At 36.5% G+C, this 12,909-nt stretch overlaps 1 protein-coding gene across 1 annotated transcript; it reads left to right on the forward strand.

The window, feature by feature from the left end:
- Positions 1-4,279: 4,279 nt before the first annotated feature.
- On the forward strand, positions 4,280-5,227 carry LOC119803358 (olfactory receptor 6C74-like). The gene has a single exon (XM_038314616.1). The coding sequence runs from the start codon at positions 4,289-4,291 to the stop codon at positions 5,225-5,227; it is 939 nt and encodes a 312-aa protein (XP_038170544.1). The 5' UTR covers positions 4,280-4,288.
- Positions 5,228-12,909: the final 7,682 nt, after the last annotated feature.

Consider the following 12,909-nt stretch of genomic DNA (forward strand, 5'->3'; position numbering starts at 1 on the left):
GGGAAATGTTGATGTGAATCTCAAAATCTCATGAGAATTTTCATCCTCTGTTGACACTTTCATTGAGGCAATAAGATCAGGAAAACCCCCAAATTATACGATTCATTTTGCAGCTATGTGGTCAATAAGTAGGAAATTATTTAATACATAAGTAACTACAATAAGATAATGGGATCCTACACTCCAGTGAATCTGAAATAAATTAGATAATGAAATCATTTATAAGAGGTCCTTCACAGTGAGAAAAAGAAGCCATGAATTCTGGTTTAGAGTCAGATGCATTCAGAGAGCACAATAGCGCCTTTGTTCAGATCAGCGTTATGAGAGGACAGTTACATATGAACACTCAGATCTCTTTGTCCAAGTACAACTGTGCCTGTATTCTTTTAAGGTATTCTTATATTTCACGTAAATGTCTGTATTTTAAAGATTTTTTGACAAACTGATATTGGATTCAAATAAATGAAAGTAATTGATAATGACTAAATTTAAATATAACAATGTCTGCTATGTCTATTGTAATTTATTTCTTTTTTTAAGCTTCAACATATTTTTATTTATCTTTTTATATTTTTTACTTGAGGAGAAGATGAAGCAGACCATGGAATAACTTGACAATTGAAAATTCTTTTTATTTTTATATTAATTTGACACCCAAAATTGCTAATAGAATTAAATGAAATTTCATTCATGGGTTCAACTTCTACTGTAAACTTTTTGTGTGTCGAGGATTGATTAGTGCATGTAATTGTTGAAGTTAGACAAAAGTATGATCTTAAGTGTTGAATTTCTAATGTTTGTGTCTTAGCTTCATGGATTCTTATCATTACTGTCATGAGATGATTTGTGTAAATTCAAGAACATTGTAAGAGATATCATCACAGTTATCTGAATGTGAAAGAAATATCCTACAAAAATAACATTTCCTTTCTTTCATTTTTATTGGCATCATAGGTACAGAACAACAGCAGACTCTGCCCCTTATTACAAAGGATGATGTGAGTGAGCCCCCACCATGCCCCTCCTCAGGCTCCTTCCTCTTCTTGGAGTTTCTACTTAAGCTTACACCTATCACAAAATCTAGATTAATTTTCTTTGAAACAACTTTGATATTATTGGAAAGTAGCTTAATTTGTCCTTGAATATGTATCATTAGTATTTATATTAATATTAAAATATTTAATTAGTTAATATTAATGCACACTTTGAACATGATGAATGATCATTTTGATAGCTTAAGACAAAAAGTGTTGTCAGATAATGTCCTGACAATCATGAAAATTTAACTTTTTTATGTGTTTGACGGTGAAGAGCCTCTAGTTTTCTTTAGAGATATCATTACTTTTAATTCTTATGTTCAGTATGCTAGCTGTGCCAAAACCAAGCAAATTTGTTTCTATTTGGGAAGAGTTAAATTAAATATGAAAAAACTAACACACTAGAATTGAACAAAACAAACAGAAAGAAAAAAGCACAAGAGAAGACACAAGAAACAGAGACCCACTTGTTTGAATACTCAGAAATATCGTCAAAACACCAAAGTGGAAGCCATAATATATATGTATGCAGACCCATGCAGGCCATGTTCTAGCTACTTTAGTCTCTGAGTTCATATGAGATTTGTTCGTGTTGATTTAGAAGACCTTGTTCTCCTAGTGTACTCCATCCCCTCTGGCTCTTACAATCTTTCTGTCACCTCTTCTTCGAGGTTCTGTTAGCTCTGTCAGGGGTGATTTGATGGAGATATCACATTTAGGGCTAAGTGTCCCAAGGTATCTCATTGCAAAATGTCTGGCTGTGAGTCTCTGTGTTTGTTCCCATCTGCAGCATGAAGAGTCTTCCCTGATGATGGTTGAACAAGATACTGATCTGCTTCCCTGGCATTTGCCACAATTTTGTTACTTAATGCCCTGTCTAAATATACATAGTAATATTGCTAATAATACACTCTCTCCCTGTGATCCACCAGACTCAGAGCCTTATACATACTCTGAAGGACTTACTGCAACACACAGAATGTTCTTAGTTCCTCCATCTCTTTACCTACAGCATAGCCAGGAATTTTATATCTTATTTTAGGGAATTACATGTTTCCTAAAACTTGTGTTAAGGTACTCATGATATATTATAGTTTTGAAACTCAGCTCCTGCTTTTCAGACAACACAGATCCAAAAGACTGAGGTTTTCAATCTTTGAAAGGCAAATATAGCATCTACTCACTCTTAAGGGGATACTAGCTTAAAGGAAAGGATAACTTTGCTACAATTCACAGACACAGAGAGACCAGGTAATAGGGAAGGTTCATGGAGGGATGCTTGCACCTCCCTGGAAAGAGACTTTTATGAATGGAATGAGGATGGGTGGATATGGGAACATGAGTGATAAGGTGGAGCGGGGACACCTGGAAAGGGGCGACGTTTCAGGGACATGTAAAAACTTGGTGCAAGGGAACCTCCCGGGAAGCCACTAGAATAACCCTAGCTAAGACTTCTGGCAATAACATTTAATAGCTTTAATTTGCCATCTGTTATAACCAGATTGGTGCCTATATCAACTGTCACCAAAGTGTCATCCAGCCACTGATGGAAAATGATGCAGATCCACAGCCAAAAATTAGGCTGTGTTCAGGGAATCCTGCAGAAGAGAGGGAGAAAAAATGGTAGGAGACAGAGGGGTCAAGGACACCTAAAAAATCCACACACTCAACTGACACGAGCTGATGGGGGGGGGGTCACAGAGACTTAACCAATAATCAGGGAGCCCGCATGGAATTAACACTCTAGCCTAGGCACTCCGCATGTCTGTTAAAGTTCTGTGGCTTGGCCATCCTTGGGGATTCCTAACAGTGGGAGCAGTGGCAGTCTCTGACTCTTTTTCTGGCTTTTGGGACCCTACTCCTCATACTGGGTCACCTTGTCCACCCTTAATACATGGGGAAGTGCTTAGTCTTACTGCAACTTGTTATGCTATATTTTATTGATATCCAGGGGAGACATGCCTTTTCCTCAACAGGAAAGGATGAGGAGTGGGCTGGGAGTTGGGAACAGAGGCAGGTGCAGAAGAGATTGAGAATTAAAGGGGAAGGGTCACTGTGGCCTGGATGTAAAATAAATACTTTTTTTTTTCAAAAAAGCACTAATAATAGGTAAAGAAAATTTTCATGCAGAACAGTTCCTCTCACCTAACAATTTAGATTCACTAATCTTTTTCTTTTTCAAGCCCACAATCCGTCTCTAAAGATCTTTATCTCACTAGATTTCCAGATTGCTATGTCTTGATCCCCCTACCTCTAAAACCGCATTTCTATGTTTGTATTTTTGGTGTTTTGCTATACTAATATTAATTTATTTTTGTTGCATTGTCAATATTATCACCCCAGAAAACAACCACTGTAGTTTACTATTAATATTGGTTTTACAAGGCTGTTCCCACTGACTTGGTATTGGAGCAGAGAGTACACAGAATATAGGATAACAACAAACATTAAAGCAGTTGAAATATTAATAAGACTGGAAAGGAAAGCATTGCCTAGACTTCATTTAAACTTATGATATAAGAACACAGTCATGAAAGCAGTGATAGAGTTGAAATCCTTAAACTTGATTAGGTGAGGTAATTAATGATAGTCTTATATGAGATACTGAAGATGGCATGTGAATGTGTTTGTTCCTGTGTTGGCATACGTGTGTGTGTGTGTGTGTGTGTGTGTGTGTGTGTTTGCATGCATGTGTGTGTGTGTGTGTTTACATGTATGCATGTGTGTGTGTGTGTGTGTGTGTGTCTGCATGCATGTGGGGGGGAGTGGGACAGGGATAGAGGGAGAAGATAAAAATACACACAGCTGTGCTTCAGGGTAATTTGGATTTGTATGCAAACTTTTTAAGATTTTGCTCAAGCAAACCTCTTTAATTGAGAGAAAGGTAATACCATATCAAATTTAAGAGATATAAGAAAGTAAGAAAAAAGCATTTTCAGTTTCTTTAATTTCTCCTTATGCATTCATATAAAAGAGATGATTGAATAGCACCATTATATAAGTTATTCACAAGTAGAATTATAAGTTAATATCTTTGTTTTCTGTCCAGATGTCATGAAGTTATAAGCTACTATTTTCCTGGCACTGCTCTCTTTAGATCATTGATGAGTACTGTGTTGCTGTCTGAACCTTTGTCTTCTCAACGACAAGGGTACTTCAGCATTACTTATCACTAGCATCCCTCTGTAATGGTAACCTCCCTCCACCCTCTCTCTTGTCCACTCAGACCAGCTAACAACCAGAGGACCACAATGAAGAACCACACAAAGGTGACATTTTTCATCCTAGCAGGTTTGACTGATGATCCACTGTGGAAAGTTGTCTTATTCATCTTCCTGCTTCTTACCTATCTGCTCAGCATCACTGGCAATCTGATCATTATCACACTCACCTTGGTGGATGCTCACCTGAAGACCCCCATGTATTTTTTCCTTCGGAACTTTTCCTTCTTAGAGATTTCCTACACTACCACATGCATCCCCAAATTGCTTGCTACTATGGCAACTGGGAACAAAACCATTTCTTATGGTGATTGTTTAACTCAACTGTTTTTTGCTATCCTATTTGGAGCATCAGAATTTTTCTTGCTGGCAGCCATGTCCTATGACCGCTACGTGGCCATCTGCAAGCCCCTGCACTACATGACCATCATGAACAATAAAGTCTGCATGCTGTTGGTCCTCAGTTGTTGGCTTGCTGGCTTCTTTGTGATCTTTCCACCACTCCTGTTAGGCTTGAATCTCGACTTCTGTGCTTCCAACATCGTTGATCATTTCTACTGTGACACTACCCCACTCATGCAGATTTCCTGCACAGACACACAGTTCCTAGAGACGATGGGCTTTGTCTCAGCTTTGGTGACACTCTTACTCACATTGGTAATGGTGATAATTTCCTACACCTACATTGCCACGACGATTCTAAAATTCCCTTCAACCAGCCAGAGGAAGAAGGCTTTCTCTACATGCTCTTCTCACATGATTGTGATCTCCCTCTCGTATGGCAGCTGCATCTTCATGTATGTTAAACCATCAGTCAAGCAGAGAATATCTATTTCCAAGGGAATTTCCGTGCTCAACACCTCAGTGGCTCCACTTCTGAATCCTTTTATCTACACCTTGAGGAATCAGCAAGTGAAAACGGCATTCGTTAATACAATACACAGGATTGCATCTTTCTCAAAGAAATGATTATTCAGTTGTTGCCTGGGGGACCAGCCCCCAGCAGCACAGGGCTGAAATGCATGTACAGAGTTGGCACATATTATTATTATTTTTTTATTTGAGGGGGTTAAGTGAAAAGGATACTTCCACACTCTCTTGATCCTTCCTTCTTTATTCTTCTAGTGTGTTCGGATTCTGTGTTCTCTATTCTCTATTCTCTTCTCTTATCTCTATCCAGAAATGTCTTTTCTGTCTCTCTTGATGTTTTTCTCCTAACTCTCTCACTGTTGATGTTTTCTTTTTAACTCTTTCTAACTCTTTCTTTATTCTTTTTCTTACAGCTTATATACCCCAGCTACATCTTTCAGGCAATATAAAAACAACAATATGGTCGTTGCCTATCTTTCAAGTGAATGATTACAATCAATACAAGTAAAACCATCATGTTTTCCGTATACCTTCACATGATTAAACATTTTATGTATGAGCAGGTGAAAAATAAATAATCCCACAAACCCACATACATTTGTACCCAAGCAACTTGTTACAGATGAACAGTATAAGCAAGCAAGGTATTCTTTTACTGGTAGACTGAATTTTGCAGTTACAAAGCAAGACAAATCACATTATTACTTATCTTGAAAGATAATCTTATAAGGATTGTTAAAGGAGTCACAAATCTAAACTTTTGTATACGAAAAGCAACCAGTATGCTCTATTTTAAATCTTTAGGGTGCACACCTGCTCACCAATATATATATATATATATATATATATATATATATATATATATATATATATATCAGGGTATTGAGGGAAGAAATGGGTATAAGGAATTAATCATCATCCTTGATCAACAATCAGTCTTCGCAAGGAAAGTATGTCAGCTAGTAACAATTGTGCTGCTTTGTTTTTTGATTCTTTACCTGAAAGCTATTGTCAAAACATTTCAGTCTAACCTGAGGTCATCCAGGAGAAAAATCCCTGCCAGACAAATGAACTTCAATTCCTACCTGCTGCTGTTCTGACACAGCCACCAGCACTATTCTATTTCATTATATGAAGGAAAATGAATGCATTTTTACCATTTTTTTTTTGGTTTTTAGAGACAGGGTTTCTCTGTGGCTTTGGAGCCTTTCCTGGAACTAGCTCTTGTAGAACAGTCTAAACTCGAACTCACAGAGATCCGCCTGCCTCTGCCTCCCAAGTGCTGGAATTAAAGGTGTGCGCCACCACTGCCCGGCCTTACCAATTTGTAATACGGTGTTTTACTTAGAAAAACTAAGAGAACATTATACCAGTTTTTATCCATCACCTTGATGCTCAGGGCATAGACAAAAGGATTCAGAATATCTAAAACTTTTCATGGAAAATAATCATTTATTTTCTTCATAGTTGGAGTTGCATTTATCTTTTACAAGTAAGAGGTTTTCGTTTTCAGAGGAAATATGTTAATTCAACTTGTTTATCTTGAAACAGCAATGAAATGAAATATATTGTTTGTATTCTGAAACCTTCTAAAGTTTCTTTGTTTGATGTAGGATATTCTTTAAGTTAACTGGAAAGTATTTTGGAATGATTACTGACTACAAACAATGCTTAGGCAGCTATTGGTTTGTCAAGGGTGCAGCTTATATTTCTGGAATGCACAATCTCACAGTAAACTCCCTATTCCTATTGTTCTTAAAATCTTTGTTGCCCTCATTCTGTAACAAATCTTGAACCTCTGGTGCATTAGTTCTGCTATAGATGTAACCACTGGCTCTGGGCTCCACAGCTCCATACTTTCACCCACTATCATGGTCTTTCCTTATTGAAAAGATAAATTTCCTTAATAAAGGATGAGACTACACTTACTTGTGGTTATAAAGACAGATATTTAGACGTCTTCTCAACATGACTAACTGGGCATGACCTGGATAAGAGAAAGACCAGTATGCATGCTCAGGTCTAAAGGGGAAAGTGCAGGATGCTTCAACACTGAACAAAGAGCTACAGGCAACTAAGAAATGCTGAGATCTGTAGAAATAATCTTTCATAAGAAAAAGCACACCAATTGGTTAACAAATCCCAAGTGAACAACACTGAAAAAATATATTTTGTATGTATATATATATATATATATTGAAATGAGAAGATTATATTTATTCCTTTATAGGAATATATGTATGTGTATATGATATGTATGTATCTATATGTATTTGTACATATGTATATGAATATATAAATAACTAGAGGCCATAACTTTGAAAGATTGGAAGGAAGGTATATGGGAAGATATGGAAAGAGGAAATGATGATATAGTTTTTTTTAATTAAATGTAAAATCAAAAGATGCTTAATGCTCACTTTTGGAGGCCAGCTCCCAGAAGTCAGCACCAGGGTATGTGAGAAAATCCACGAATGCCGTGAGGACTAGACTTTCCTATCTGAGGGGTAAATAAGGAGACACACTGTATCTGCTGGTAATGTAAGAAAAAAGAAATAAGCACTCACTTTCCCGATGGTAATATTCTCCTTTACTTTAACTTAGTGTCTTGAAGTCTCTCTTCACATACAAACACTTCTGTCCCACCAAGATACATATTTTGATACTCAATTTCCCATGACTACACATCTTCCCTTTACACACATTTCTCCTCCACATCTCTCATCTACACAGCTTCATTTTCTTTGACTCCACAGTTACAAATCTCCACACAGCCACAGCTCTGCCTCTCATTTACATATCCGATTCTCAGCCTGCAGCACTTGAGACAGGTCCTAGACGCAGCTCCTCTATGTAGCAGTGGCTCCTACACACACAGCTCGCTCTCTCACACACAAACTCACAGACACGTACTTCTCCATCACTCATTCATTCTCAAATCACCTCACTCATTCTTCCTCTACTCACCTCACTCATTCTTCCTCTCATATTCTCTCATGCTTCTCCTTCTACTCCCATTTCTCTCTCCCACAGCAGCCTTCTCTCAACACTGCTGCTTCTCTCTGCTGCTTCTCCCTTGTCACAGTCAAACTCTGGACAATTATAGGTTGTTTTTCAGGGCACTACCCAAACTCTAAACATAAGTTAAGCAACATAGTTTCTCTTGGGCTAGGAATGTCGCAATGATCCATGCACGTAGCTCTAAGTTGGTGAGGGTACTCAGATAGAAAATAACATTGGAAATCAAGACTTAATAATAACAATTAGTTAGCTGGACCTTGAATCCGAGACTGGGACTACATGCAGACTAAAGTTGTTTCAAGTTTGGCATTGAATCAACAAAACTACATCTGGAGAACGACCTTCTATTTTATTTCTGGGTCCAACCAGCCTGCTTTGAATCTGCTGAGGTCTTGGCTAAAAGACTGTTTTAGTAGCTGGGAAATCTCCTATGGTCAGTCTGAGTTATGAAGGATATCCTAGTATTTCTGTTAATCAATATTACATAACTTAAGCAGAATCATCCCTGTAGATCATCCACAGTTATACGTGTGCCCAATAGATAGAATATATACATGTGGTAACACATAAGCAGTGGGAATATAAGCAAAGCTGTTATTAGGGATGAAATGAAGTTCTTAGGGGAGAAATGAAGAGACTCATGAGAGAAATTACAGACAGGAGCAACTAGGGTCCACGGTCAGTGGCCCCAAGGCTATACTAGATGGGGCTCCCCACCTGGGAATCTTGCATCTGATGGGTCTACCTACTGAACACTAATTTTCACCTGCTGTATACTCTCAAAGCAGCTCTCTACAAATGTTAACTCAACGTATTTATTAGTCCTCTACACTATAATTAAAATAGAATTGTAACATTCACGCCTTTCCTTTTCTTCCCTCCAAATCCTCCCATTTATCCTCCCACTCTCAAGTTCATAGTATCTTTTTATTTTATTATTATTGTTACATAAATAGATATATGATATGTGAACAAGTACATAACAACAACCTGCTGAAATTACATTATCAGACCTATGTGTAATGTACATTTACAGAATGGCACGTTTAAACATCCATGTAGGTTGATAAACACTCCTCCGGTGAAACAAAAACATTTTAAGAATTAAATTTGCTTTTTACCAAGAATTTAAGTTGTAGGTAAAATGCTATTGAAGACTTGAAATTCAATTCTGTATCCTAATCAGAATGTTTTAAAGTTAAGAATTATAAGCAGTATTTTCAAAGCTATTTCATTTTATTAACTCTTTTAGAAATATATTTGACTTCTGGACATTTTTCTATGTGTTCTTTTTAAATCTGTGACTCTTTTATGCAGTAAAACATTTTCAATTTGAGAAAACGTGAAATATTTATATACACACACATTATATATATCCAGATTTGTAGCAATCAAAGCACCAACATCTTAAAAATAACACCAAATCTCTCAAGAGAATGTTTCATTGTCATGTATTAGCGATGATCCATTTAGTTAACATATATTCTTCCAACTAAACAGCTTTGTTAGCTATTACAGAGTTAGTCAACTGAAATAGGTTTTGGCAGCTAAGCCTTTACTATGCCCCTTGACACAGAGTTCAAATACCACTTTTCTTGAGAGTGTTGTCTTTCCAAACCAGTCAGCCAACCTTTTATATTATTTTACCCTCAAAGCTTTACATTTCGCCACCATGCCACCATCTCAGAATAGCCATGCTGAATTTACAGGTTAGCTCACAAAATTAATAATTTTGAATGTGGTTTTTTTTTTTGCAAAAATGAATTCTAGTAGATAATTCCCAGTCTAATTATGTAAAACACATCTGTTTTGTTCACTCATCATATTGATCTTCCAGAACTAAGGTATCTAGGTTTGAAGGGGTTATGCTCTGTTATAAAAATACAATGTCGTAATACTTATATTTTTCTAGAGATATATCACTTGGGTAGAATGCTGACATTTAACTGCAATCCCTGCACTTGAGATGCTAAGGCACATTTACCTCACAAGGCTGAGGTGAATCTTGGCTCTATAGGAAGACCCTATCTGTAAATAAAACAATTCTTTCTTTTAGAATTAAAAGGTAAGATAAGATTTTTCTTGGTATAAAATTTTATCTGTAAACATTTCAATGGAAATAGAGCTTTAATATTTTGCTATATAAAATAATAACTCTACAATATATTAAATTTTATATTCTATTTGTGGCGCGCGCGTGCATGTGCGCGCATGTGTGTGTGTGTGTGTGTGTGTGTGTGTGTGTGTGTGTGTGTTCAACAGTGTCCAACAATGAAGACCAGAGTATGACCTATGGCAGTTGGTTTTCTCTTTCTACTACAAGGTTCTTAAGGGTCAAACTCTGGTTGTCAGGCTTGGTAGCAAGTACCTGCATTCACTGAGCCATCTATAGCCTGAAAAACAATCGCTTTAAAGCTATCTCCTTAATTTAGTGGGATAGCTTTGAGTTTCTCTCCGTTTAATTTGATGTTAGCTGTCGGATTGCTGTAAATAGCTTTTATTATATTTAGGAATGACCCTTGTATCCCTAATCTTTCCAAGACCTTTATCATAAAAGGGTGCTGAATTTTGTCAAATGCTTTTTCAGCATCTAATGAGATGACCATATGATTTTTTTCCTTCAGTTTATTTATATGATGGATTACATTGATAGATTTTCGTATGTTGAACCAGCCCTGCATCTCTGGGATGAAGCCTACTTGATCGTAATGGATAATTTTTCTAATGTGTTCTTGGATTCGGTTTGCCAGTATTTTATTGAGAATTTTTGCGTCAATATTCATGAGTGAGATTGGCCTGTAATTCTCTTTCTTGGTTGAGTCTTTGTGTGGGTTAGGTATCAGGGTAACTGTAGCTTCATAGAAGGAATTTGGCAGTGACTCTTGTGTTTCTATATTATGAAATACCTTAAGGAGAATAGGTATTAGGTCTTCTTGGAAGTTCTGGTAGAATTCCACATTGAAACCATCTGGTCCTGGGCTCTTTTTGGTAGGGAGGTTTCTGATAACAGTTTCTAATTCTTCGCGACTAACAGGACAATTTAGAGCATTTACCTGGTCCTGGTTTAACTTTGGTATATGGTATTTATCTAAAAAACTGTCCATTTCTTTTACATTTTCCAATTTTGTGGCATACAGGCTTTTGTAGTAAGATCTAATGATTCTCTGAATTTCCTCTGTGTCTGTGGTTATGTCCCCTTTCTCATTTCTGATCTTATTAATTTGTGTGGTCTCCCTCTGCCGTTTGATTAGTTTGGCTAAGGGTTTGTCAATCTTGTTGATTTTCTCCAAGAACCAGCTTCTTGTTTCATTGATTCTTTGGATTGTTTTCTGTGTTTCTATTTTGTTGATTTCTGCCCTCAGTTTGATTATTTCCAGTCTTCTACTAGGTGAGTCTGCTTCTTTTTTTCTCTAGAGCTTTCAGGTGTGCTGTTAAGTCTCCAAGGGGTGCTTTTTCTGTTTTCGTTAAGTGGGTACTTTTGAGATAAGGTCTCACTATGTAAAGAATCTGAATTGAACTTATCATCTTCCTAACTCATCTCTCATTTAAGTCACAACCTCCATCTAAACTTGTTTTAATTCAGTGACAAATATGAAAAGCTTACTGGTGTTTTTAAGTTGCTTTCCATGTTTTTAAATTATTCTTTCTTTTCCTTGGGGATGACATCCCCTTAGATTTCCTTGAGAGAGGCCTTGGTACTGTTTAAATAATTGGAGATTGGTATTAGCTAGCTTCCAGCAGATAATTTCAGCGATAACAATTTTTATGAAGTTGTGTGAGATTGGATTAGGTGGACATATGTGCATAATCGCATGATTACTCTGGTGTTTTAAAAATTGTTATTAAATTTTTTCTTATCTAAGGCATGAGCTGAGATGCTCAGAGATGTGACTGCAAATAAATATCACTTTGATTGGAAAAAAATCTACATCTTAATAGGCTGCTTTTAATTAACCTGAAAGATTCCTTTGGGTTAATTTTCCTGTTCACAAATTAAATATAATTTTTACTGAGTATGGTTGTTCATATCCTCAAGAAAAGATGATGGACGCTAACATGTTCCTTAATGGTGAGTGAAATAGTAAACTTAGTTTCCTTTAATATATTTAAGAATAATTTACTCATAACAAAGAAGTAAAAAGACAACATGAGCCTTGGAGGGAGAACGCGATACTGAAGGGAGACAGGAGCAGTGGTGAGCATTTATATTCAGTACACATTGTAAATGCACGAAATACCCAGAGACGAGAACATACTATTTAAAATTTTAAAGAATACTCATATACAAAATGAAACTTACACAAAATAGAAATGATCCAGCCATAAACCTTGTTTTTTCTTTTTCATGTCATAAAACACCAATAACTTCTCACCTATGTTACAGCTCATGAAACGAAGGGTTTTAAGTCTGTTTCGTGGGCTCGTATCTGAATTTCTAGTTTTGCATTTTAAGCCAGAAACAGCACTAGAGAACTGCAGAGAAAATTGTGGTACTCCCGTTGGCTAATTAGAGAAAATCTTGACAGTGTTAGAAGTCATTCAAACATGAAAGGTTAGAAGTTATTTTTTTTCCAAGATTATCAAATATACATGTCTTAATTACATTGCTAAACTAGGAGGGGATAGTCCTTTGGAAATGCTGGTTGTGATCAATGTATTTTGAGCAAGCATAACTGACTGATAATTTCTAACTGCCAAATTCAATTGTTGAAAAGCAAATATCTGCTTTTTAGATTTGAAAATAACTGGGTGCCCACATT

The sequence above is a fragment of the Arvicola amphibius genome, chromosome 17 (genome assembly GCF_903992535.2).
Source record: "Arvicola amphibius chromosome 17, mArvAmp1.2, whole genome shotgun sequence".
Taxonomy (NCBI): Eukaryota; Metazoa; Chordata; class Mammalia; order Rodentia; family Cricetidae; genus Arvicola; species Arvicola amphibius.

Excerpts from the sequence above, each read along its gene's own strand:
- LOC119803358 (XM_038314616.1), top strand. The coding sequence starts at position 4,289 with ATGAAGAACCACACAAAGGTGACATTTTTCATCCTAGCAGGTTTGACT.